The 27651-nt window shown below is 38.9% G+C and overlaps 2 protein-coding genes across 4 annotated transcripts in view; both read left to right on the top strand.

The window, feature by feature from the left end:
• Positions 1-965: 965 nt before the first annotated feature.
• Positions 966-21608, top strand: LOC123960723 (integrin alpha-2-like). 2 transcript variants are annotated; one of them, XM_046035645.1, is made up of 30 exons: positions 973-1158; positions 2463-2586; positions 4167-4276; positions 4567-4658; positions 5206-5320; positions 5781-5908; positions 6017-6165; positions 6330-6480; positions 6775-6940; positions 8406-8476; positions 9119-9257; positions 10896-11041; positions 11165-11308; positions 11690-11887; positions 12060-12190; positions 12333-12496; positions 13016-13167; positions 13364-13474; positions 13835-13920; positions 14860-15001; positions 15314-15397; positions 15505-15581; positions 15669-15752; positions 15867-15969; positions 16075-16185; positions 16497-16607; positions 17027-17140; positions 17271-17360; positions 17629-17745; positions 17963-21608. In XM_046035645.1, the coding sequence occupies exons 1-30, from the start codon at positions 1113-1115 to the stop codon at positions 18050-18052; spliced, it is 3546 nt and encodes a 1181-aa protein (XP_045891601.1). In that variant the 5' UTR covers positions 973-1112; the 3' UTR covers positions 18053-21608. The 2 variants fall into 2 exon arrangements, 1 of the variants encoding a protein (XP_045891601.1); XR_006822586.1 differs by lacking the exons at positions 16497-16607; positions 17027-17140; positions 17271-17360; positions 17629-17745; positions 17963-21608 and having other exon boundaries at positions 966-1158; positions 15871-15969; positions 16075-16183.
• Positions 21609-22938: 1330 nt separating this feature from the next.
• Positions 22939-27651, top strand: part of fsta (follistatin a) — a 6101-nt gene continuing 1388 nt past the window's right edge. Inside the window, exons 1-5 of one of the 2 annotated variants that reach the window (XM_046035076.1) lie at positions 22939-23094; positions 24255-24446; positions 24651-24869; positions 25010-25234; positions 25809-26039. In XM_046035076.1, the coding sequence (XP_045891032.1) occupies positions 23004-23094; positions 24255-24446; positions 24651-24869; positions 25010-25234; positions 25809-26039 (958 nt within the window). In that variant the 5' untranslated portion in view covers positions 22939-23003. Of the gene's footprint in view, positions 23095-24254; positions 24453-24650; positions 24870-25009; positions 25235-25808; positions 26040-27651 lie in introns of both variants that reach the window. The other variant, XM_046035075.1, reaches the window with a different exon arrangement.

The raw sequence follows: 27651 nt of genomic DNA, 5'->3' as shown, positions 1-27651 counted from the left end.
GCTGAACACACATCTCTGAAATTCCACAACCCCAGATCACTATGCAGCTTTCTGTTGAACTGAGATGATGTCGTCAGGGTTTTTTTTCTCAGATTTCCTCCAGAGCCAGAGAAAGTGCAACAGTTGACAGAGGCTGAGACTACTTCCCATGAACTGAGCTTTTTACAAATTACTTTGAAATTGTTACTCACTGTAACTACATCTTGCATTACTTGCTCACAAAACAATATGACACCAGAGGATGTGATGTGATGGGTCTGTCTGGATATTAAACAACAAGCCAAGATTCTTTCCAGGAAAGCATTTTGGAAAGAAACCACTCTCACAATTAAACGTCCTTCAACTCTTTCACCACCCTGCCCTTTAACAACACACAGCAAATGTATCGTCTTACATCAAGGAAAAAAGGCTTTGGTCATTTTCCTAACAGATGAGAGACTTTCTATTGTTTGGTCTCCAGTTTATAGGTTCTTGATATTCTACATTTCGTCAGATACATTTGTCTGAACCATAACTCTCTGCTCCGCAATGAAAAATTATAGGGTGTATCAGGATGATGGGAAATGAGACAAGTTTTTTTATTTGACATCTGTTGATTTAAGTGTTGTTTGTCCACTCCTGATGTGGGTCTGGAATGACGATTAAAAGAGATTTTAAATGAAGGCCTATGGGTGTGGACTTGTTTTGAACACTGACGTTTAGTTGTTGTTGGGTTGTTGTTGTTTTTTGCTTCCATTTGAACTTAAATTTGTTTGTTTTTCAAGTTTGCACCTTTTATCTTTATAGCATTAAAAGACTTGGACTTTAAAGATGAGATGTAATTCATCTGTGAGGCTCTTTTTCAGGTCTTCTGCCTGCTCATAGCCGGATTTCAAGCTACAGCATGTCGCAGCTGCCTTTACCCAGTCACACTTTTTTGCAGACTCCACTTCACGCCCTTTGATAATAGCTACCTGGGGCAAAGTTTGTGTCGGCAGGTAAGAGGAAGAACACAAGTCCTTATTTAGAAGTCTGTCCGGTGCGTCACCGCTGACTAAGCGCTGCGCAGCCACAACTTTGACAAGTGCGGCGGCTTCCTTTAACCACCTCATTCAAATGGGATAAAGACGACGATGGAGTTCTTCTGGGGGGATATCATATTCTTCGTACTTGTCATTAGTAAGTACTGAACTTGTTGTTGGACTTTGAACGTGTTATTCTTCACCATTATGCGACGCCGTCCTCTGTCCCTAAGACTAAAAATGTGCAAATATTCTCGCCACTAATAGCGAGGGATTTATTCCGTTTTCTTAAGACTGAAGTCGGTGAGGTTTATCAGTAGTTAGCAATAGCTTTGAAGGTAATTGTTAAATGGTGTCAGCAGTGAGTCCCTTTTACTTAAAAAAGTGATTTTGTTTTGATTTAGATTTCACCCTGCGGCGTCTCTTCCTCTGCACTCAAATGCATCATCCACAGTCAATCCACATGAGACCAGAGTCGTTGTTCTACTGTGCATCATTACACTAGTGGAGAAAAGTCACATACTGTGTTGCTCGGTGTCTCCTCTTTAACCTGTGGAAACTTTCAAGCAACAGCCAGACAGAAACTTTTAATTATTCTCCTATGCACATCCCACCATTACAGAACTGAAAGGAAATATTAATGTTAGGTGGTTTGCAGAACCCCTGCAGGAGAAAAAGTGCAGGTAAACAGGCGTGGCAGAAATGTGCTTGTCAAGTACTCCTGGGTCCAGTGCCCATCCGAATTCCTCTGCCCGTTGATCATGGGGGAAGGCAGGCTGATAGCTGAGCTCTCTGCCTGTATGAGCTTGTTGATCTGTTACTGCAGAAAGACTCGCTTGCAGACAAGCGAATTCCATGTCCTGAGGGGTTTCAGAGGGCTGTGATTGTGCTATGGAGAAACATACAGTTCCGGGATGAGCAATGGCTATTAATGCAATCTTCAACATCTCATGAATAGTATGACCTTCATATGTTGTGAAGCCATTTTAGTGGATTGCTAATCTTTCATGAGTCAAGCTGATGTGGTTTTTCAAACCTACATGATTCAGACAAAAAAAACACCCACTTGAATCAAAGGAAATTAGATCATCTTACTTTGTTGCTGTAGATAAGAAGTTACACCTCTCTCATAAACAGTCAGAGTCATGAAAACAGTTTTATGGTGAACAATAAGTTAACTATTAGTAATATTTACATTTATCTGATGCTTTCATCCAAAGCAACTTACAATTGTTATATCAGAGGTAGCACACCTCTGGAGTGTCTTGCTACTGAAGGGAGTTGAACCTGGGTCTCTTACACCAAAGACATGTGTCTTATCCACTGCTCCATCACCACCCAGCTAGTGTACATAGTTGGTATAGCTTATTATTAAGGTCATTATTACCAGTAAAGAGAATCATGTGATGTTACTGATGTTTTATATTACTGTCACGCAACCTCATCTTTGTCCTCCACCAGCTGACAGAATTTGGCATTCACAGTCCTTCAACATTGGAACTGCAGGTGCCAAAGTATTCAGCGGACCAGCTGCGGAAGAGTTTGGCTACACAGTCCAACAAGCGACAAACCATGAAGGCAAATGGTATGAATTTTGTGCAATGAAAGGAGACGTAGACTGCTTCGCTTTTATCTATGTTTCCATCCCAAACCGTGTCCTGCCCAGATGCTAAAGCTTTCAAGTGGTGTCCAGTTAATCATTTGTTTAGTTAATATGTCTTTGCAACAGCTTTAACAGCAATAAGTTGAGAAACATGTCAACATACATATATACACCTCGTCAGTAAAAGCCTGAATTCCAGGTTTGACAAGGTGCCTTACATGCTTCACAGGGATCGATCTTGGTCCACGCTGACTTCTGAGTATGAAACAGTTGTGTGCTTGCAAAAAAAAATCCATGTCCCTAATCCCAAAGATGCTCTACGAGTTTGAGATTTCAGTTTCGTCATGTCATGCAGAACTGTCCTCGCAGAAGTATCCATTTTGCAAATGAGGGCCTGTTGCTGTAAGGGATGCACATGGTTATCAGCAATGTCAAGGTATTCTGTGGCATGAAAACAACTCTGAACACTGTTATACTACCACCACTAGCCTGTAGCCTACTGTTGGCACCAGGCACCACAAAGCTATGAGTGTCTTGCAACACCCCAATTAAAAAGAATAAACACTTCCCTTAGCCCAGTTAAGCCTTCTGTTGACACCAGCTAAAACCAAAGTGTTAAGCGGTTAGTAGGTGTTAAATGCTCCTCTGCTCAACAACGTGGTAATACCACTTGGTTTTATCTGATCAAGTGGCATGGCTCTAGGGGTGGCCACTCAGCCACTTTGGTTTTTATTAAAAATGTGCATATGTTAGCATACGGATGTTTTTTATGGCATTTACTGTACATCAAAACACCAGTGTGCCTTAGTACAGCCTCACAGAGCTGCTAGCATGGCTGCAGAATGTACAATATTTGGGAGTTAAAGAAATCTAATTTTATCGGTCAAGCACTACTGATAAGTAGATGTTGCAGTAGATTGTTGAATCTTAAAACACCATCCTGATTAAATTACTGCAAAATTTACAAAGAAAACAGACGTGGCAGAAAGCTGTGCTCAGTTTTTCATGCTTGTGCGACACAAACAATTGTGCCATATTTAAAGTCTCTTACATTTTGCCCTGCTCATTTGTAACATTTAGTTAAACAGTTACTGAAGTCTCAGCGATGTCTGGATGTGTGTGTGTTGAATGTGTTGTTCACTCTGAGTCACATTCTCCTAGAGTAACTCACTGTCTGAAGGAGTGTCCAATTTGTGTAACTGGAGGAAGTGTACAGTATCCCAAAGTGGTCTCTGACTGTATTCCTCACATTATTATCAATGAGAAATCAAAGGTGATAAATCCTGTTTCCTGTCTTCTACTTCTAAATGCCGTTTTCCACTTCTTGTGCCTTGTTTGACACTGTTGGACAACCTCACTACTGAACATGTGTAGAACCTTCAAAAACATTCTGTTACCATTTTCAGTATCAAATAATGTGAGTCTCATTCAAATATTCTTAAGTACAGCCGCTTATACCCTGTCACAGAAACATTTGTTGATTGATGATTGATTGATTGAGATAACACTTGTGGTGCGTGTTTATGAGAGTGGGAAGAGATGAACATTGTTGTTTTCTGTAGGCTCCTGGTTAGTGCTCCATGGAGTGGTTTCAGTCAAAACAAGAAGGGGGATGTTTACAAGTGTCCAGTCGCCGGGTCCAGAAATAACTGTGACAAGCTCAATCTTCAAGGTAAGGTTTGGTGTTTTATTGTTTCACCTTTGACCTCTCTACCAAACATTGGCCATGTACTTAAAATGCCTAAACAGAGCTGAAAAGACACGTCATCTTAAAACATCCATGTTGTCTCCTGATAGTTGGCTTTTTTCTGTTTTGAAAATAAATAAAAAATATCTACCATGTCAAAGCATGTATTTTATTCATACACTGAGTTTATTATTATACACATTGTATAAATTCCAGATTTAACAACTATAATCTGCACTTTAATGTAAGAGCTCATTTATTGTCTTTGTCTACAGATTCTGTTAGTATTCCAGATGTTAAAAACATCAATGACAAGATGTGCCTGGGTTTGACTCTTACCCGCCTGCCTGCAGCCACTGGTTTGATGGTATGGGTATTTGTGTTTTCATTAAAAAAAAGATGGAAAGGAAGGACTGACAGTTTGTATATTTGCTTAACATATTTCATATAAATGTATTCCTGGGCTTTCATGTAACATTCATCATTTTATGACATGTTTAGTAACATGCTGTTAAGTGCCACCTGAAATACTATCATCACAAGATAAATACACTTAGATGAAACAGCATTGTGCCATGGACAGTTAAGTAATGATTTCCTTTAAAATTTACATAGAAATGTCATTTTTAGGTGGAAGGAAGTGTTTCAGCGGTTTAGGTAAATTGATTGCTGTAGCGGGAAGCCAAGAATATGTGTTTCTAAATAGAAACAGCAGCAACTGCACAACTACTTATGTCACAGGTTTAACTTTGTTTTTTACCACCAGAAACACTTCAATATGACTTAAGTCGAATTTACAATTTACTAGCATTTAATTCACTATAAAACCCAGATGTAAGAGCTTGCTGTGAGCTTTTAAAGAAAGTTATAAGATTTTAACCAAGTCTCTTTTCTTCTGTGGTCACCTGATACAGATGTGCGGTCCTCTTTGGGGACAGCAGTGTGGCGATCAGGACTTCTACCCAGGGATATGTGCAAAAATGAACCCCCTCTTTCAGCCTCAACCTGCCTTCTCTCCTGCCATCCAGTGTAAGAGCTGTCCTCTTTTTAGATTGGCCTGTGTAATGTTAGATATCTTTAAATACAGGTTTCAGTTCATATCAGAATAGTTGAAATCCTTGACAGTGATATACAGTCTATTATGATGTTATTTCATTACATGGTTATGCCGTCACAGACCATTTTGCTTATGGGAAACTGCAACATCATAGCTTTTAGAGTTTGCTTACAAACTGCAGCCTTAAAAAGACATGGTCACGTTTGGATTCTTGGTTATTCTTTGTCTTCTGGGTTTGATTTTTAGCTTGTCAATGCTCTGCTTTTCATCAGTTATTGAATGTCAGAGCTTACTTGAATCCACCCAACATGAGTCTCTGCTTTTAGCCGTTTAACCACATAATAAAGGCAACTAACAGATGACTTCATTCACATTGATTCATCACTGTTGCTTAAATGCATTCTTATATGTCTCTTCTCATGACATTTCTAGCATGTAAAGGGCCTATGGACATTGTGATTGTTTTGGATGGCTCCAACAGCATTTATCCTTGGCCTCCAATGAACGAGTTCCTCCAGAAGTTAATACCCGGGCTCGACATCGGGCCCATAAACACACAGGTGCAGAGATGAAGCAGGGGATAATCTTGAGTTAATTCACCTTGTTACTTTTTTGTCTCATTGCTGAAAGCTTCCTGTGCTTTATCACACCATTTGCTATTATGCCAGGTCAGCGTGATTCAGTATGGTGTTACTCCCAAGTTTGAATTCAGACTGAACACATATAAAACCAAAGAAGAGGTGATAGCTGCTGTGTCCAGAATCACGCAAATGTATGGTACAGCTACCAATACCTTCAATGCGATTCAATTTGCCAGGTTGGTGTTGCCTTTTATGCATGTGTTTATTTATTTACGAAAGTGTTTGATTTCTTGTTATGCCGTCATAATTTGTATGTTGCTGCATCTGTCTTGTCTGTTGTATTTTTTTTTTCACAAAACCACAAACAGCAGCTTAGAAGTGTCAACTGTGCTTTCTCCAGTGACCAGGGGTTCAGTCAAACTAATGGCGCTCGACCAGGCGCTGCCAAGGTGATGGTGGTCGTCACTGATGGGGAGTCTCACGATAGCAATGTCAGAGATAAAGTCATTGCCAACTGTGAGAGACAAGGCATTACCCGCTTTGGTATTGCTGTAAGTGATGATCTGCCATTGACTCTCATCATGTCATATAGAGGAACAGTAGTGTTTTTAAAATGTTGGTTAAAAATAAAATCTACATCAACATTAATATTTGATCATCCGGTCACAGCTTCAGTTTCCTGACTTTAATCACACTTTGAGTTCCACTGTCGGGTTTCATTAAAAATGCATTTTGTTGATCCTCACTATTTTGTTATTTATTCATTTGATTTAATGTGCCGGTGTTATTATCTAGACCTCTTTGCAATCCTGAATTTGTGGTGTTTCCTGTTTTTTTTCCCCCAGGTGCTGGGTTATTACATCAGGAACAACATCAACACGGATAACCTTCTAAAAGAAATCAAATCCATTGCCAGTTTACCCACAGAGAAGTACTTCTTCAATGTGTCAGAAGAGGCAGCCCTCTCCACCATCGCTGGAACACTGGGGAACCGCATCTTCAACATAGAAGGTGCATATTATGTGCACTGTACTTGACGCTGCATGTTCACTCTTTTCAAAGAAACTCATCCAAGCACGTCACAACATGTCCGTCATAGCTGGAGATCCCTAAAAGAGATCAAAATAAAAATTGCGTTTTTTTTAAGGCAAGTTTATTTGTATAGCACATTTAAACAACAAGGTCATTCAAAGTGCTTTACATAAAACATAAAAGCAACAGGTAAATATAAAAAAGTTTAAAAGCAACATAGGGAAATTGAAAACAATACACATTAAAACAGGGTAAAACAGGACAGTAAAAGTTACAGTGCAGTGTACAATCAGGGTTAAATGGAAAATAAAAACAGGCTGAGGGGTTGAGCAAATAATTAAGTTATAATTATTTTGAAAAGAGAATAAACAGATAAGTACACTTAATCTACTCTCTCTAGCTAGTCTGTACTCGGGTCTGTAGCAATCTTTGGATCCACAAAAACCCTCGGACACTACAGAGAAACCAGGACATGTCTGTCCGCAGGCCACTTTGAGCCAGTTATACTCTGGACCCACCTGCGTGTTTACAGGTGGACAGAGGTTCCTGCAAATCACTCAGGCGCGAGATTTAAGACCATTTCCTTCACTCTGTTCAGTCTCACTCTCATTATCTTTTCACTCAATTACCTACTCATTTCTCACCGTGTAAATAGTTAATTAAAAGCAATGGTAATAAGAAAAGTCTTAATTTAAAAGAACTGACAGTTTCAGCAGACCTGCAGTTGTTGGGAGTTTATTCCAGATACACGGAGCAGAATAACTGAACGCTGCTTCTCCTCATTTAGTTTTGACTCTGGGGACAGAAAGCAGTCCTGCCCCGGACGACCTGAGAGGTCTGGATGTTTCATAACAAAGCAGAAGATCAGAAATGTATTTTGGCCCTAAACCATTTAGTGCTTTATAAACTAACAGCAGAATTTTGAAATCAATTCTTTGACATACAGGAAGCCAATGTAAAGACCTCAGAACTGGAGTGATGTGATCCACCTTTTTGGTCTTAGTGAGGACTCGAGCAGCAGCGTTCTGAATCAGCTGCAGCTGTCTGATGGATTTCTTAGGGTGACCTGTAAAGACACCGTTACAGTAGTCGAGTCGACTGAAGATAAATGCATGGATACGTTTTTCCAGGTCTTGCTGAGATATAAGTCCTTTAATCCTTGATATATTCTTCAGGTGATCGTAGGCTGACTTTATAAATGTCTTCATGTGGCTCCTCAAATTCAGGTCCGAGTCCATGACTACACCAAGATTTCTGATTTGATTTGTGGTTCTTAACATTACAGATTGAAGCTGAGCACTGACTTTCAATCGTTCTTCCTTGGCTCCAAAAACAATAACTTCAGTTTTATCCTTGTGTAATTGATAAAACACATCTTGTGCTCTGTCTGATTCTTGATCTGCTCTTCTGTTTTTGATTCTGGTGTTTACTCTGTTCCTACAAGGCACTGGAAAAGGGGATAACTTCCAGATGGAGATGGCCCAGGCGGGATTCAGTGCGCACTACTCCAGTCAGGTACAGAGGTTCTATCAATTGTTTAATGTATTTATCAATTGTTTATTGTAATTATCAATCACTGCTACAACAAATATATGGCGCTGTGTGTTGCTGTGGACATGTGAAATATAATAAAGGAAGTCTAGTTTGTGGCTTATTAGATTCCAAGGCATTGCACAGGGGATTGTACATCTTTGAGAGAGAATTTTACAAATCTGGAAAGTTATGACAGCAGCATCTTCTCTTAAGTGTCAATGCTTGCAAGGAAAAGAGTCAAATTTGCATAATTCTACAAGGTATATGCAAAATGGTTTTCTGCAGTACTTGCTATATTTGCTGGTCCTAGAACCCTTTCACAACAGCCCTCCTGCTGTACCAACACAGCAAAAAAGCTGCACTTTTTTTACTGTCTGACCACAATTTTGTTCTCTTTTAGAATATTTTCTGTTCTCACACTATGTGTCATTTTTGGTTTCCATCATATTTTTTCTACTAGAAACCCAGTTGAGCAACACCCTACAGTTGAAAATCTTTCTTACTGAAAATTTGTTGGTTGTTTCACACTGCTCCGTCTGTAACCCAGACCAAAATATAATCCTGTGATCTACAGTAGTATTTCCATGGTATCTGTTGACTGGTCTTTGACCTGTGCTGTTAAAGGATGTGATGATGCTAGGAGCAGTGGGAGCCTACGATTGGAGCGGGACCGTCATCCATCAGAAAGGGAAAAAAGTAGACATTCTTCCTTTCTCAGCCTTTGAAGGAGCACTTCAAGACAGAAACCACAGCTCATTACTGGGTAGGCATTTATAGTTTTCCTCTGCATTTATTTGAACAACTCTGTTACTTTAAATCTGAGCATGAAACAAGACAGGAATGGAGGTGTAAGATTATGTAAGATGGCTGTGATCAAATGTTTTGACTGAGCTGGTAATAAAAGTGTAAATGCTGCAGCTGCCCTGCTTTTGCACCCTTAGTGGACATTCTCAGGCCTTGGACAAAAGTGGCTGACTGTGTTTCTAAACAAATCTTCTCTCTCAACAAAATATCTGTGGAAACCGGTTTACGAAATTGTCAGCTTCTCAGCCACCTAACCACTGCCTAACTTTGTGTGGCAATTTCAGTTTTAGTGGACTATAAAAGTCGTATTGTTAAAATTTCAGTGGGTTGGTGCATGGTTTAGCTCACCTGGTGTAGCATGCGCCTGATTTACACAACTATGTCCTTATTGCAGTCGCCTGGGTTCGAATCCGACCTGCAGCCCTTTGCTGTGTGGCGCACCCCCATCTTTCTCTTCCTTGTTTCCTACCACTATCCACTGACCTGTCCATTAAAGGCGAAAAAATGCCCCAAAAATTCTTTTAAAAAATATATATTTCAGTGGCTTTTAGAGAATATGTGAACTTAATATTATTCTATTACAAATATTTTGCTGAGAGAAATTACAATATTTATTATACCATAGATATTATGCAATGATTTGTTGTTTTTCACTATTGTATTATTGCAGTAACACTGTGTTACAGTGGCTGGTCTAAGTACAGTGTTGGCATTGAGGCACTGAGATTATTTACTTTACTTTAAGTGGCAATACTACAGTATATATACTTTGTTACAAGGCCCTGCACTCCAAATATTATTTTAATTAAATTTCAAAAGTAAAATAAGTAATAATGCATCTATTAATTTGGAGGTGTAATCAATAATAAAGCATTGTATTTTATAAACTGATAATATACTGCATTTTGCATGTAAAATCTTAAAACTGCTGTACACCCATAGTTAACGCACAAAGATGTTTTCATTTATGCTGCCTAATAAAACCTCTTCTCTGGACAGTGTGTGCTTGTGCAAACTTGACTGAGATCTAACTCTAACTTTTTATTGTACCTGTTGAGACAGGACAACTTTCCCCGTTATGATTTGTATCAGTACATAGAGTTTAGTGAAATCACCTAATTCCCATCATTGCTTCACCAAACTTGAACAACAACATACGTGCAATGGCCATACACAAGTCAAACTGTTTCTATTGTAAACAAGAAAAGGATAGTGTGAGGGTGCAGAGTGCAAAGAGTGCTGAAATAAATACTGAATGATTAATGTAATAGGTTAATTTATATACATGAAGTATGTGGATATGTCTATATACAGTATATGCAGAGTGCTTAGACTTATTATGAAATATATGATTTATAATTTGTAGGTACAGTAGATGTTTTTGTATATATGACTAATATAACTTCATTATTATTATTACTATATTTCCCTCAAGAAATGTAAAAATAAAGTAAAAGTGTAAAATGGAAATACTCAAAAGTACAAATACCTCAAAAATGCACTTAAGTAAAGTATTATTTCCACCACTGTAGTAAGTAAGAAGACGTCCTACGTTCAGATATCATCTAGTAAATGTGTCACTTGTGCTCATTTCCAGGTTACTCTGTCACCACATTGATTGATGGGTCTACAGAATACTTTGTGGCCGGTGCACCTCGCTCCAACCACTCTGGACAAGTTATTGTCTACACCGTCAACGCCCAGAAGCAGTCCACTATCATAGATTCAGAAAGAGGGAAACAGGTACTGACATTGGAGGATATGGTATTCACATTTTTCCCAGGAACCAGCCATGTACATGTAGTGTGTAGCCAGACAAACAAATGTAACTCCTCATCAGTAAACAGCAGGCAATTGTTGTCCTAGATTGGGTCATACTTTGGAAGCGTCCTGTGCTCCCTGGACGTGGACAGAGACGGAGTGACAGACCTCCTTCTGGTCGGCGCGCCCATGTTCATGAGCGAGCTGAAGAGAGAAGAAGGCAGGGTCTTCGTCTTTTCTGTCACCAAGGTAAAAATGTCACTTTAATACTACCATTTTGTTGTCTGGTTTTCCTGAGTATCAGTGAAGAAGGACTTGATCATCACTATTCATGCTGAGGTATACAAATGGAAAGACGTTGTGTATAATTACAATGCCTTTCATGATTTAGAAAGTCTATCAGCATTGGTTGGTACACAAAGTCGGTGAAAAGTCAAAGACATATTGTCAAAGCTGATCTTTTTCATTTCTAAAATTCAAAACAGCCATCAGTTTATTGTGAAATGGCCTTTTTTAGTAAAAAAGACACGTGGATTTAATTTGCAGTTGTGTATATTTATAGTTTTTGAATTTAAAGGAACTGCTGGCATGACATTTAGCCACATACTTTCTCTGTCTCATCATCTGAAGGGTATACTGAATGAGCAGGGATTCCTCAGTGGTCCAACTGAGAATGCACGTTTTGGGATGGCCATTTCTGCTGTTCCCGACCTGGATCTCGACGGTTACAGTGATGTTGTAGTTGGAGCCCCACTAGAAGAGAAAGAAACAGGTGTCATCTACGTCTACCGTGGGGAGAAGAAGACATTAAACAAAGAGTACTCGCAGGTAATCTCGCAGGGAAATGGCCTCGTTTAATAACTGACTGACAGAGAATCTGTTTGTTCTAGTTGGTCCTGTGTGTTGGGAACCAAATACATTTTCGTCTCTCATATCATGAATGTATATCATTTAGTTGATTAAACTCTTTAATAATGAGAGTGATGTTCTTCTATTTCAGAGAATCCTTGGCTCCAAACTGGACCCCCAGTTAAGGTATTTTGGAAGATCCCTAGATAGCTACCAAGATCTCAATGATGATACTATCCCTGACATCTCCATTGGGGCATATGGAAAAGTGGTGCAGCTCTGGTAGGTCAATACATCGCAATGAGTGGGAACTCAACAACATAACCTGTAATAAACTGTTGGTTGTTAAAATTAAATAATGTTTCAGTCAGATTCTTATATAGTCCAAGGTTGGTAATAATTCAAAACTACACTTGGTTTCCAGGTCCAGAGGTGTTGCTTCTGTCACAGCTAAAGCTTCTTTCAACCCCGATAAAATCAACATTTTAAACAAACCCTGTGACATCAATGGACGCAAGCTTTCATGTTTCATCACGAACCTCTGTTTCAGTGCTGCATTCAGGCCTAAGAACCCCGTTGGACCCATTGGTAAATCTGATTACGTACTAGGCTTCTCGTGAATGTATAGATTCGAAGATCGATACCACTCTCATGTCTGTACAGTATGAATATGAAGTTACAGCCAGCAGCCTGTTAGCTTAGCACAAAGACTGGAAATAGAGAAAAACAGCTAGCCTAAAGCTCAGTTTTAAAATGACAAGTTGCAGTTTGCTGGTGGGTGGGTTAGTTACCTTTGGACAGAGCCAGGCTAGCTGCTTCCCCATATTTCTAGTAGTCTATGGTTTCCAGTCGTTATGCTAAGCTAAACTTATTGGCTGCTGACTGGAGCTTTATATATAGCCTTATATATAGCGTACAGACATGAAAGTAGTATCAATCTTCTTAGTTAACACTCGGCAAGAAAGTGAATAAACCATATTTCCCAAAAAGTTGAATTAGTGCTAAAAGATATTCAAATCCCATCCTATTAGTTTTCAAGAAAATTAAAAATGATTGTACCAAGATGTCAAAGGGTGTCATATAAGGTTATTTTTTCACATCTTTCAGATATATCCTACACTTTAACGCTGGATGCAGACTTGCAGTCTTCACGAGTGACATCAAGAGGACTCTTCACTAAAAACAATGAACGCTTTTTCACAGAAAAGGCAAAAATATCATCTACGCCCCTGTGTCGAGACTACCAGTTTTATGTTCAGGTAATGAAAATCATCTGTTTTGTTTTTTTCATGATTCGCTTGTGTGAGGTCATCAAAGAGCATCAGTGATTTTTATGTGAACACCTTGATGCGATAAGCCTTGTAAAGATATTACTTTATATTTGTTTTTCCAAAATAGGCATTAATTATTTTGAAAATGACGTCCTGATTTGTCCATATATGGTTTCTTCTACAGGAGACACCAGACTTTGTTAATTCTGTCAATCTGAAAGTAGAAGTCGAGCAGCAGAGTCCAGATGTGAACCCCGTCCTCGATATGTTTTCTCCCAAAGCCTGGGAGTTCTTTGTAAGTGACTGATAAACTACATGGTATCTCTCAATCTGTGATCTACAGGAAACAGATCATGTGACAGAAGACTTTAAACATGGTTGTTATTTTGCAAAGGTAGTCGTTTAAAATGACATGGCGTGCGTTTGTGATGATGGTTAAAACTTCTGTGTGTTTCACTAAGTCAAGCAAGTTCTCAGATTTACACCCTGCTTTTTCCTGAGATTAAAGTTCATCCAATGCAGTGAAATCATTACCTTTATACATTTCCTTTATGTTGTATTTTTCCAGATCTATACAGATTGTAGGGAAATAATTATCTGTTGAAAATACAGCCTTCAAAGAATAAAGTAGCATCCTGCTCTGTTATTGTTTCAGATCCCCTTCACAAAAGACTGTGGCACTGATGAAGTGTGTGTGAGTGATCTGGTGCTGACTGTGAAGACAAACACGAAGGCGTCCAGGTAAGAATCCATTACAATGTACAATAAACATTATCAGACATACAGTATACAGTTTTGAAGTAATTACAAGATGTGCTCTGTTTCAAGATTTCACTTGATGTGTGATGGTATCCTCAGGATAAAAATGTTGTTGCTGTTCATTTATAGGTGAAGTTAAATGAAAATAATTATACTCATGATAGTCATTTGTGAAAAGAGAACAGGTGATTATCTTTGAGGACCTGAAACCCAATTTTCTCAATCAACTCATTGAGCGGATCCACTGACCAGCTGTGTGAAAAGTTTATGTTGTCACATAAAGGCAGCATCTAGTAGTGTGCACACATTTATAGAACAAAGAAGAAGGAATTGTGTGACGGCAAAATGGGTATTCCTCTATTTAATATTATGCCCTGGTAACTCCTAACGACCATTACACCATTTATTGGCTGCACAAATTAGAGTTTTCCAGTCTGTACAGCAACTTCATAGCCCATAAAATGGTTGGGTCCAACTTGTGAGCTCGGAAAAAACTTGATATACATGCTCATTGAATCAGCTTGGATGAAAGGATATGAACAAGGACTTTACAGAGACAATGCAACAGTACTTTCCTGCATTCAAACCCATTTCATCACAAGCTGCTGCTATTGCTATATATTTTCAGTTTTGTGGACTTTTTAGGGTGGAGGTTGATACAGTAGTGTTCATATAGTAACTAACTTGTAGGTGTTGCATTCATAAATGTTAAGGAAGGCAACAATCTTTTAAACAACACGAATAAATCACCCACAGCTCCTAACTTTTAGTTAAATAGTGGACCAATCACATCCTTCTGAGTCCAATTCCTCTAGTCACTTAGACAATACGCGTACTGTTATCATGCTCCTTTAATCGGTGACAAACACAAATTAACTCACGGGAATGCAGAGGACAGTAATCTCAGCTCTTGTGTTGCAGCTCAGCTCCCTTTCTGGTTGGCGCTAATCACAGAGATCTGTCATTTGAAGTGGTTGTGAAGAACAAAAAGGAGAACGCATACAACACTCTGGTCTTGGCCACGTTCTCCAGCAACCTCTACTACTCCTCCGTCTTTCCTCCCGTGAGTAACAAAGGCCGAACTGAAAGCTGTTTATGTTAACATGACGCTAAAGTGAAAAATGTCCCATACTCTTCCTTGAATAGATTTTCAACATAATGGTCATCAAATTACACTAAATAAAATGCATCATAATTAAATAATTAAATACATTTTTTCAACAATTACTGAAACAGTTAATTAGAAAAAAAGAGTGTAAAGTTTTCTGTACTTTTTTGCCTAAGCTGGTGGATAGTTATTTGATATTTATTTATGTGTTGTCAGTAAATAAAGCCACATAGAAGTCATGTGCCAGTCTAAACTATACCTTTACAGACGGATGGAGTGAAATGCACCTCAACACAAACACAAACTGTCACTTGCCAAGTGGGATACCCAGCATTAAAAACAGATGAAGAAGTAAGTGCAAGAAAACAAATCCAATTCTCTACTCCTATTAACTATTTTAAATTGGTTTTTTGCAATACACATTCATTAATGCAAAACACCATGTTATTTCATTGCAGATGAAATTTCAGATCAATTTCGAATACAGTCTTTATCAGTTGCAAAACCGTGCTGAGGTGAAATTTGAAGCCAAGAGGTACACTCAATTCATTAGACAACCAATGAAAAATTGTGACTCTTAATTAAAATGATTGTCAATGCTCTGTACCTTTTTTCTTTACAGTGATAGTAAAGAGGAACGACCTGCAGACAACAACGTGGACATATCCATTCCTGTTCAATATGATGCAGGGATTATTTTATCAAGGTGATTTTATTATTTGCTAGATAACTTTTCTCATTTTAGTCATGCAGTGTAATATTTACAGTTGACGATGGAAAATGCATTAAAATAGTAATTTTTATGGTCTCTTTGCCCTAGGCAGTCAAATATCAATTTCTACGTGGCAGATACTACCATTCCAGTGGTGACAACGGTGAAAAATCTCGATGACATTGGCCCAGAGTTTAACTTTACAGTAAAGGTGCAATAAATGAATCTGTCTCTTAAAATATCTTTATAATCTATCATCTAATTTGTCATTATATTTATTATAAAACATATTTATTGAAACAAATTGTATTTAAAGGTTTCAACAGGTACCTTCCCTGTCAGCCTCGTGTATCTGACCATTGCTCTGCCAATCACTACGAAAGGTGGAAATAAGCTCCTCTATGTTACCAGTGTGGACACACAAGCAGTGAGTACTCAGTTGCCAAGTACCAGCAACTTTTTAAGAAGTTTAAAAACTGTTTTACTTCATAAATGTCCTAGTTGACACCCAATCTGCAATGTTTAGTATCTGTAAGTAAAACATCACAGACTTTCAATTTAATACATACACACAATGTGCAACTAAGTTGGTCGCAATCTGATGGCAAAAGTACTTGGTTGGTTACCAAACTGCCATAGCCCCTACAAATTCCCATTTCCTAAGTCAGGTTGTGTAAAATGTTTTACACTTTTACTGCATGTTTGGGAATGAATGACCTAAGTTTTCTCCACCTGTAGGGAGGTTCTGTCAGCTGTGACTCCAGCAGCCTGGTTGATCCTCTGAAGATCGGTGTGAAGAGCCACAAAGTCTCCTTCTCTGAGGAGAGCCTCCGAGGCATGGAGAGACTGGTAAGTCACAGCTTTCCTTGCATAATTTTCTCCTCATATGTGTCCACCTTCCTAGGAGACATCTTCTAATGTAGTATTCACTTTTGAGCTATTGATGGACAAATATATGCCAGCACACTGCACATGAGCTATCTAATGTATATAAGTAATATATAATAATATAAAATATTTAAGTGATTTGATCATATTATCCTGTATTTGTGATTAAATGTATAATTCCTGTAGCTTTTTTTTTTTTTATAAAACTTCAAACTGCAAATACAGAATTTAATAGAATTTTATGTTTTGAATATTTTAAAATAATATTTTCATTTATCTTGTTTATACTGTACTTTGTACCTCAACAGCTCAACAACTTGGTTGGAAATTGTGGAATTTAATGATCTCCTTTTGTTAATGTATTTTTTTTTTACTGATAGGACTGCAAAAGTGCAAAATGCGAGTATTTGAAATGCATCCTCAAAGACACTGAAGTTAACAGCGACTACTTTGTGAAAGTCAAAACCAGAATCTGGAGTGGCACATTTATTTCGGTAAACATTTTCAATAATGAATTTCATCATAAGTGGTGTATAATAAATGGTGTTCATGACAAATGTTACTCATTAATTAATTAATGCTGATGCATTCAGTGCTCCCATTTATATAAATTTGTCATAATAGGCCACCTATCAAACCATCGAGTTGACCTCCAGTGCTGATGTTGAGACCTCCAACCCTGATCTTATCACTATCGGCCTCAAACAGCTACCAGTAAGAATTATTTTAAACACTTATTGTGACTCAGTATTCTCTTCTCTGTATTCTGATGCAACACCATTGTTGAGCAGTTTTTGTATCTAAAGGCCACATGCCAAAATACAGAGAGTAAGAATAGAATATTGCACACTAGAGTAAAGACTAAATGCAGCAAATGTTTTTTTCTCGTATTTATTGGACATACTGTAGTCTGACATGTAAAAAAAAAAAATGCCCGTGAACGTGAGACAGTAATGACCTCTCCTGTCCTCCTGCTGTCCAGGTTGTGGTGACAGTCAGTAAACCTGGAGAGAAAGGTGATGTTCCAGTGGGAGTGATAGTTGGCAGCGCCATTGCCGGACTGCTGCTGTTGGCTCTGGCTGCTGGGGTGCTGTGGAAGGTAAGTGTTTGTCTACGCTTCAGTGAAAATCATTTGAACGTAAAGGGGAACATCAGTAAGTGATTATATACAGCTTAGGCACGTCTGATGAGCATTTCACATTTGCCAAGGTGTGAAAGGAGAATTAACCTGATCTGTTTTTTCATATAAAGGTTTTTTTTGAATAAAACTATAAGAACTGAAATAGAAACGGTGTCTAAATCTGTTCACTTTCTAGCTTGGGTTTTTCAAAAGAAAGTACCAGCAGCTTCAGAGGGAGGCTGATGAAGACGCTCAGAGCCGCGCTCCTGACAATGAAGTGCTGTGAACTGCAGAGAAAAGATCCAGTCCTCTCTCCTTACTGGACTGTTTCCAGTGTGGATACTGGTACTTGCCACTGGTGCTTGTAAAGTGCAAATAGACTACAGCTCAATCACTGGAAGACATTTTAATGAAATTGAAGCTGTTTGTGGATAAGTGGGATTCAGTCTTCTGTCCATTTTACAGAGGACTGATGTTATTATTCTATTTTTTTTTTTTTTTAGCTTGACTGTACAGTGACTGCTGTTGTGCACTGACTTTGAATAAATGTAAATACTGTATTTTTTCTAGGCGTTATGACATTGGATGCAAATGTTACACTGTAAAGGAATCTGCCTTCTGGTTTGACAAATTCTGGGCAACATGGTTACCAAACAGTTTCAAGTAGACGAGTCTTATAATCATGTATATAACTCGTTTGACCTTTTTAACACAACTGTTGTTGCCAGTCAGTCTGTAGCGTAAACTGCCTTGACATCCACTGTCACCTTTAGCACTCAGGGCTTTTCTTGCATTAATGCTCTTGATATTAATAGTTTAAATGCAATACCTATCCTGGAAAGAGTGAAATCTGTCATTACTCTGTTTCATTGTGTTTGTACTGTATATACTGTAAGATTAATTCTGATCTTTCGTATTGAATTTATATATGAAAAGATCAGAGGCAGTATGGGTCCATGCGGTAGCTACTTGTGTTGTGTGTTATTGTTGTTGATGATATTTTGTTTTCTACCACTAGTGGCACAACACGTCAGGTATGAATATTTTTGTAGCATATTGCAGCCATTATTTTCAGAATTTAATAAGCTGCTGATTATTTTCTCAATTAATCGATATTTGGTTTGGTTGAAGGTCAGAAAGTTGTTTTAACAAAGAAAAGCAGTTTGAAACAGCAAGTGTTTGGCCTTTTTTTGCTCAAACCATTAAACTGATTATCAAAATAGTTGCAGATACATTTTGTGCTGATCAACTTATTGATTAATTGACTAATAGTAACAATGTAAATAAATTAAATAACAAAATAATTTCATCTCAAATATTTTTTATCTGTAGGGCAGTGTGTACTTTTTGAACCATATTCAGCCCCCAACAACTAATCACACACTCACTACAGAGCAGAGGCGTTACACAGAGAGATTTGATCAAAGTTAATCCTCTAAATGTGTATTGGCACAACTTTGCCACAAGATGGCAGCATAATACAGAAGACATGTTGGCATTGTTCATTATTTTGTCACTGCTCTGCTGATGACTTGAACACTCTATACCACTATCACTTAATACATGATAATGTATGATTTATTTTGAAATGTGTTTCACTTCTCCTCTCCTCTCCTCTCCTCTCCTCTCCCCTCTTGCTGAAACATCTTTACAAAACCTGACCCTTCAAGCAACCCCACTTGGCCCACTTCCCTCCAAACATCTATACAATTGAAGCTTTCCCTCAAACTCAATTAATTTCCTCTCACATTCTTGACTGTCGTTTCCTCCCATCGTCAGGTTTGTCTGTCCCTGGATGGTTTTGGAATGTGTTTCGGACTTTTTTCCTTCTGAACGAGCCAACTCCGGCACCCAGCAGAGCCTTTAGCATTTATTTGTTTGGATCTGGTGGGTTGGAATATGCTTTTTGTCCCTAATAAGTAGCATATTTTTTGGGAGACTGGGCTGAAGTTTTAGAATTTGATAAATGATTGAACTGCTCCGTTTCACAATTACTCATGCACTGCAGTGTTGTGAAATATAGCATTTGGATTCTATGTATATGTGTGCAGGGAGCTATGTGGAAATAGTTGATGAAATGAGATACAGTGGAGGTGGTTGAACACCTTTGTAAATTTATCCCTCTGGGGTTTCTTGCAGATGATTGGCAGTTACAGCGAAACTGACCTTGCATGATTGCTCACAAATTGCTCCAGCATTGTTGCTTATCCAAAATGATGTCATAGCAAATTATTTAATAACTGTTGGCCTTTTTGTTTTACACTGTAAGACCTTTAGTGTTACCTAAATATGGACTGTAGTCCTGGTTTCATTTAAACTACTTGTCATTGGCTTGTGCTGGCACTGTAGTGGCCAGGCCCTGAATTTTTTATTTATTTCAAATAAAGACGTGAATTTTGTCACACATGTTCGGAGTAGATTAGAGTAGCTACAGCAACATAGTATTAACGTTTGGCTTTTTTGATGCGGAAATTCTGAATCAAATTAAAGCAAAAAAAAAATGTCATCCTCCATGGCATCAGGAGTGTATGAAATGTCTCTCAATCAGTCCAGTGACAGTTATGTTTCAAAAGGTTTAAATCAGTACTCATCATTCGTTGCATGGGTCTGTTTGAAGCATATTCAGCTCAGAGCCTGGGATGGGGAGCGCTGTTTGCCCCTCTGCTGATGCCATTAGTGGCTTCAGGGCAACAGCCAGCACTTTAAACTTGATACAACGGTGCAGAAATGTACTCTCATGTCAGGAAGTGTTTTGGCTTCAAAGACACTGATCTCACAAATCACACACACCAAACACTGAAAGATTCGCCAAACATAACTCAGCACCAAGTGAACATTTTCAGATTTGTTGAAAGAAGTTATTGCCATAAATACTGACTTCCTGTGGGTTTATATCCAACCTTTGGTTTCCTCATTTGAAATCAAAATAGTCTGAATGGTTATGTCAATTTTCTGCTTGATAAAACTGAAAATAGTTTAATAAAAGATTAAACCTCTTGAAGTGTGACATTAAAGTATGAGGCTAGTGTAACTGCCCTTCAGACAGATAATTTTACTGATCACAGACACCTTGTTTCAGCTGTCATAACATGAAAACATTGGGTAAAATGTTCACTCTAAATGATGCTACATTGTCTAATTTGCTTCTTTTTTGCTTTTTGCGTCTTTACTGCAGTAGAATAATCCCTGCATAGATCATTTGGTGATACAGTATATGGTGACTGCATTTCATCACTAAGAAATGGGATTGTAAGGAGGGCAAAATGTAAAATGATTTGCCACAACAGAATATAAAATAGCTTGTGAGCACTGTACATCAGACAACAAGGACAGAATATGTGTTAATAGTTTCATATTCTGTGTATTTAGGCTTCCAACTGTCAACTGATTCATATGTGATCTGTTGAGCTGTTCTTTTGATTGAGGATTAACACATCTTCTTTCTGGTCTGCTGTTTCTTTTTCTTGAGTACAGCTGCAGGAACTTCTTTTTTTACACAGCATAAAATGAGTCTAGCACTACATATCAAACATTATCCCTTTGGTGTTGTATTAGAGAAAGTGGGTGGTCTAAATAAATAATATGTCACTTGGGAATATATTTTCAAGTTGTATTAGGCTGTACAATGATCTTTTTCATTGTAAATGATGTGGATATTATTATAGAAATGCTAATGTTTTTGTTATAAACCCCTTTGTTTTTTTGTGTGTATCTGTTGTTGACTAATCCTGTGTTATTTGTGTTAATGATTGTACTGAAATCATTAATAAAACCAAAGTTATAGTCCAGTGCTGTTTGTAATGAAAATGCACTAACAAGAATTAAATGTAAATTGGCTACAAGACAAGCGTGTTATTATATTGATATATGATTTAAATATAATAATTGTATATCATATAATATTACATATATTGTAAGTAATATCTGATCAAATTGGTTGTAGTAGGACGCTAATCGATATAAGGCAATTATTTCCATACAGTTTGCTGTCTGCTGTGGATATATGGGAATATTGTAGAGTTTTCATTTAATTTATTCTCATATTTTGTAGATGAACGAACCTAAGTGGCATTTAACAGGAATAAAAAAATAGATTAAGGTGTGTTCTTACTGCCCGACAATAATTAACTCAATGGTGTCTGATTCACACAGCAGACACTTTGCTCTTTGCTCTGGAGAGCTGTAACCAGAGTTCCGCTGAAGAGGTCGCGCAAGGACTTCTGAGGGACTTCAGCATGTGCGTCAGTGAGTAGGGAGAGCACTGTGCGTGTGTATGCGTGTGCGTGTGCGTGCGTGCGTGTGTGTATGTGTGTGTGTGTGTGTGTGTGTCTTTCATTCAATGAAATGCAACACCCCTCTCCTCTGTCTGAAGCCTCTTCGGAAACAGGTTTGATTATATTTAAAAGCTTGACCCGGGAGAGAAACCCAAACAACTGTCTGTTCTAATATTAGCATTGCGGCTGCGGACTACTATGAATTCTATTATTGCCTGTGCTCGGATATATTCCTAAAGGCAACTCTCCTCAAAAGATTTACACTTTTGTCTGCAGTTGGTGGAAAAAATATCACTTACCATCAAGTAGTACCCTTAATGTGAAGGACTGATGCCCGGATAGGTATGTTGGCAGCGGGCCTGTTTGAATAAACAGTAATAAGGGCCTTGATATATGAGTAACAATGACCTTCATAACAATAATAAAAAATAATAAGAATGCAACTTATTAATGGTATTATTGTAGGTTTAAAGGCGCATACCCAAGCCATGCGTAAAACCGAGCTGTCCACCTCACACTGACATAATATGATGAAAATAATTAAAACGATTAAAATGAAACATTCATATTAGTATTCTCTATCAAAACCAAATTCGTCAAAATCAGCCGACACATTTTTTGGTCTGATCTGCTATTGTTTGACTGCAGTGGCGCATAATTCTGAAGTATGGTGTTTTAACACAAATTCAGACATATTTTCACATTTTGATTATTGTGACAAGAGAAAGTTGCTTGTAACGGTGTCACCTGACTGGGACTGAAAGAACTTTGGTAAGAAAAAAAATATCTCCCCACCCCCACAGAAGAGGAGACCGCCCACCAGAGACAGTCAACCCGAGACCCCTTATAGATTTAAAAAGAGAGGCTGCATTCTCAGACTGACACTTATTCAACACTGCCACCGTAAGCAGATTACTTTTGCGCTGCCTGTGTCAAATACGTAGTTCACTTTGCCTCTCCATCATGTTTAGGATGCTGAAACACCACCTTCACCCGGGCATTTTTCTCTTCTTCATATGGCTTTGTCATCTCATGGAACATCAAAAAGTTCAAGGTAAGCTCACTTCATCAATTTCCTTTTATTCTTTGCCGTTTTTGAAAAACTTCGACTGCTGTCAGCCACAAAACGCGCCCGAGTGTCGAGTACTTGCTGCAACCGAGAAACTTTTCAAAGTGAGTTTCCTTTTTTCCCGCTGATAAAACTCTCTCTGCATCACACAGTGCGTGCGTGAAGCGTCCATAAAACAGGTGCCCTATGGGACACTTCAAAGTGAGACTATATGGCAAGTTTTGCAGCCCTCGCCAGGCGCACACATTCAGTCGCCATGCGGTGTTGGTGGCAGCGCCAGCATTCCATAATACCTGAGCATATTCTGATACTTTTCTATGAGCGTTTAGCGTCTCACGATGTTGTCGTTAAACCTGTAAGAAACTTCAGAATATCCACTGTAAGTTGATGTGTTATTTATATATATATATATATACTCATTCCGATTACTCATTATGTGCAAATGGCTGTGCAATTTTACATCTATGGCAAACAATAATAAAACTAGAGACTTTTGCATCTGTTTTCCCCCTTGTTTGGGAGCTTGTAGTTCTAGTATATACAGTAGAAATCTGTGTGTGTTCAATTTAAGAAACACACCAGTTCATGAACACTTATCCCAATGTCACGTGTCGGTTTAGACATCCTGCTGTTGTCTGGATCAAATTATATTTTTGTGCCATAGAAATAGAATAACTAGCCTATAGAATACACTGGTTTGTAAATAGGCAAGACAGTGTCTGGTGTCTGGGATATTGTTCAGAGGCGTTGGAGACGGTGGTGTGTATAGCTAAAGACCGTGGTTTTCTGAAGGAGATTGGCTGCTATTTAACACTGTCTAGACGCTCCACTTTCTGTCCAGTGATAACAGGGAGCCTCTAGGAATAAAGGACACCCCCCCCCCTCCAAAGATTCTACTTACTTTTTTGGTTTGTGGCTGCATTGTAAGGGCTGTCAGTCACAGATGGGATAAGCAAGTGTTAACAGTCTCGCAAAAAAAAAAAAAAAAAAAAGAAACAATCAGACAAAATACTGCCGGGAGGGCGAAAGGGAGGGAGGGAGCCTCTCGGATAATACGGGCTGCGTGAGTGTCTGGTGCGTCTGGGTCAGCGGTTTCAGACGTTCACCATGCGACATTCGAGTTTTGTTTGTTTGTCTGTTTACAGCTGGGAACTGCTGGTTGCAGCAGGGGAAGAACGGGAGGTGCCAGGTGCTCTACATGCCCGGGATGAGCAGGGAGGAGTGCTGTCGGAGTGGAAGACTGGGGACGTCCTGGACCGAAGAGGACGTCCCCAACAGCACGCTCTTTAGGTGGATGATCTTTAACGGCGGAGCCCCCAATTGCATACCTTGCAAAGGTGGAGGTGCACTCATTTCCCTTCGTTTTCTCATAATAAACATCAGTTATTTCATTTAATAAATCCTACTGACGATCTGATTTACGCATACCTAAGAGCATAAATTATTAATTTAGTGTGTAGCCTACTTTATACGCCAGAGTAATTTTACGCACATGGTCAAGATCCTGCCCAGCATCATATAACACAGACCTTTTATTTTAGAAACCTGCGATAATGTTGACTGTGGTCCTGGAAAAAGGTGCAAGATGAACAGAAGAAGTAAGCCGCGCTGCGTGTGCGCACCAGACTGCTCCAACATCACTTGGAAAGGACCGGTCTGTGGCTCAGATGGAAAGACCTACAAAGACGAATGCGCACTGCTGAAGGCTAAATGCAAAGGCCACCCCGACCTGGACGTGCAGTATCAGGGAAAGTGCAAGAGTAAGTAAATATTATTTTAAATTTGCCCACTAATGAGATTCAACATTTCTCAAAACTGCATGCCAAGAATCCAGCTGTTTGTTTTTTCTCGTCTTTAGTGTCAATTTTCAACAAATCTTCCAATGTCTTTGTCTCGACAGAAACGTGCCGTGATGTCTTGTGCCCCGGCAGCTCCACATGCGTCGTGGACCAGACAAATAACGCGTATTGTGTGACGTGTAATCGGATTTGCCCCGAGGTGACGTCGCCTGAGCAGTACCTGTGTGGAAACGACGGGATCATCTATGCGAGCGCGTGTCACCTGAGAAGAGCTACCTGTCTCCTCGGTAGATCTATTGGAGTGGCATATGAAGGAAAATGCATCAGTAAGTCTGCAACTAGAGACGTGAGAGTGTGAGACTTTACTCCCGATGAGCGCCTCTAGCCACTGACTTTGGATATTGTTTGAGTGCATTTTCTTCCTGGCCAGCTCTGCAGTTATTCACTGTTCATTTTTGCCAACATTCCACTGAGGAGGGGGTCTTAGAGGGAGAGAGTGTTTGGTAGTTGCTTGTGTTTGCTCAAGAGATGATAGACATCTTATTATTTCCTGATGTTGGCAGCACTATCCCATATGGGAGAGAGGGAAGGAGAGTGGGAGGGAGGAAGAGAGCAAAACAGGGGAGTGCTGGGGGCCATGAAGACTTGCAAGTTAATATTTGAGTCAGATGGATTCCTATCCAGAAAGCACTCAATTTAAGTCATGTAGTTTTAAAAATGTTAATTAAAACATGACTTTTTGTTTCACAAGACCTACCATCATTAGACAGGATTTAGTTTTTATTCCTTGCTTAGTTCTCCAAAATCTCAGTAGTCACCTGATCCTGCTTGAAAATCATTCATGATAATCCAGCTAATCAAAGATTTCCCCTGTGCTGCTTTCTTCCCCTCTCCTTCTAGAGGCAAAGTCGTGTGAGGACATCCAGTGCAGCACGGGGAAAAAGTGTCTGTGGGATGCTCGGATGAGCCGGGGCCGCTGCTCGCTGTGTGATGAGACCTGTCCGGAGAGCAGGACGGATGAGGCGGTGTGTGCCAGCGACAACACCACATATCCCAGTGAATGTGCCATGAAGCAAGCTGCTTGTTCTATGAGGGTGCTTCTGGAAGTCAAGCACTCAGGATCTTGCAACTGTAAGTAAACAACAATAGCAAAATACGAAACAAATGAAACAAAACACCCCCTCCTCCCTCTCCAAGCAAAAGACAATGTTCCATGTTGCTCCCTCAACAAAAAACCTCCCCTGAAAGTTCCCCCCATCCCAACTTTCCCCCTACTCCCACCCCAGCCACACCACCAAGCACAGCTTAAGCAAGCAGAAAGGACATGGGAATAGAAGAACTTGCATGACATTTTTGTCGCTGGCTTTTGTTCTCGTGTTCTTGTTGTTGTTGTTTTTTTTTTATTTTTTAAATTTTTCTGCAAAATGAAATAACAGAAAGGTAAATGAAAGAGTCTGGAAAAAGCTACCTTCATTAGATGCGAATAATAAAGAAGACTGATTTTGTTTGCAGTGGAGCAATCCTGATATTTAAAAGTCTAAGTTTATGCTCATGCTAGTGACCTGCAGGAGCAGGTTGCCTTAAATCTCATGCAGTTGTTTTTAATCAGCAATGATCTATTTTTATTATAGTCATATTGTTACAGCTTGTAAATTCCATGGTCACATTGCTAATTTCAACGGTGTATTTGTGTGTTTCTTGTGTTGTTTTTGTTGCTTTTGGCTGTAATCAATCAATTTTAAATGCACTGCCTTTTGTGACACACACCACACTGCTAACATGTCAATAAGAGCAGATTAATTCATATGTATATATATATATATATATATATATATACACACACACACACACACACACACACACACACACACACACACATTTATATATATATATATATATATATATATATATATATATATGATGCATAAGGTGATTGTAACATTGGTGCCATGTTAGTGACAATGGATTTTAACACTGATATTCATGTAGACTACTTATCTATAGAGTCATTCATGCACTCCAAAATCTGTGGGTAAAGCATCAAATTGAAAATCCTCAAGGAAGTATCAAATTTACATTCCAAGAAGAGTGTCTCCTTGTTAGTACTCCTGACTGAGTACCTTAATGTGATGTGCCTAAGGTATGTAATGGAATCCAAGGGACCAACTTTATGATCACCACCTCAAGAGCTAAATATAAATGTGATACTTCGCCGTGTGCGGGATGAGAAGCTTGTAGAATCACGCTCTCTAACAGCTAATCTCATCATTAGAAAAAAAAGTTAACATTTATCAGCTACCTTTTTATTGTTCGTGCTGTTTCCGGTGAATGTGTTGTCTTCTACCAGGATATGTATCAGAAATGACAAATCCATTTGGATTGATGAGGGACTGCCTGTTTTTTTTTTTTTTTTGTATTGTCACTCATGCTCTTGCTTGTGCGCTTTTTTTTACGTGACCGATGTAAATCTCTTCTGTAAAAAGAAAAGAAAATACCTCAGAACTGGGTTGATGATCTCTGACCTGCTTGCTAAGGCCAGGCTGTGACACAGAGTCCTCCCTACCTGTACGTTTGAGCCAGAAACTAAAACAGTAATCAGAGCAAAGGAACTAGCAAATCCGTGAACACAAGAAGCACTTTTCTGTGTTATGTGTGTCTGCTTTCAGGAATCTGCCCAAAAGAGACCCGAGTCACTGGAACAATCAGCCCCAGTGCCCCTCGCCCACCCCAACCCCCACCTTGT

Source organism: Micropterus dolomieu, linkage group LG21 (assembly GCF_021292245.1).
Source record: "Micropterus dolomieu isolate WLL.071019.BEF.003 ecotype Adirondacks linkage group LG21, ASM2129224v1, whole genome shotgun sequence".
In the NCBI taxonomy this organism is placed as follows: Eukaryota; Metazoa; Chordata; class Actinopteri; order Centrarchiformes; family Centrarchidae; genus Micropterus; species Micropterus dolomieu.
The sequence above is the reverse complement of the archived record's forward strand: the minus strand, read 5'-3'. Positions and strand labels throughout refer to the sequence as shown.

Coding starts and splice junctions, on each gene's coding strand:
- LOC123960723 (XM_046035645.1), top strand. CDS start 1,113: ATGGAGTTCTTCTGGGGGGATATCATATTCTTCGTACTTGTCATTA. Junction 5,321..5,780: donor CTTCTCTCCTGCCATCCAGT/GTAAGAGCTGTC, acceptor TGACATTTCTAG/CATGTAAAGGGCCTATGGAC. Junction 17,746..17,962: donor CTGCTGGGGTGCTGTGGAAG/GTAAGTGTTTGT, acceptor TTCACTTTCTAG/CTTGGGTTTTTCAAAAGAAA.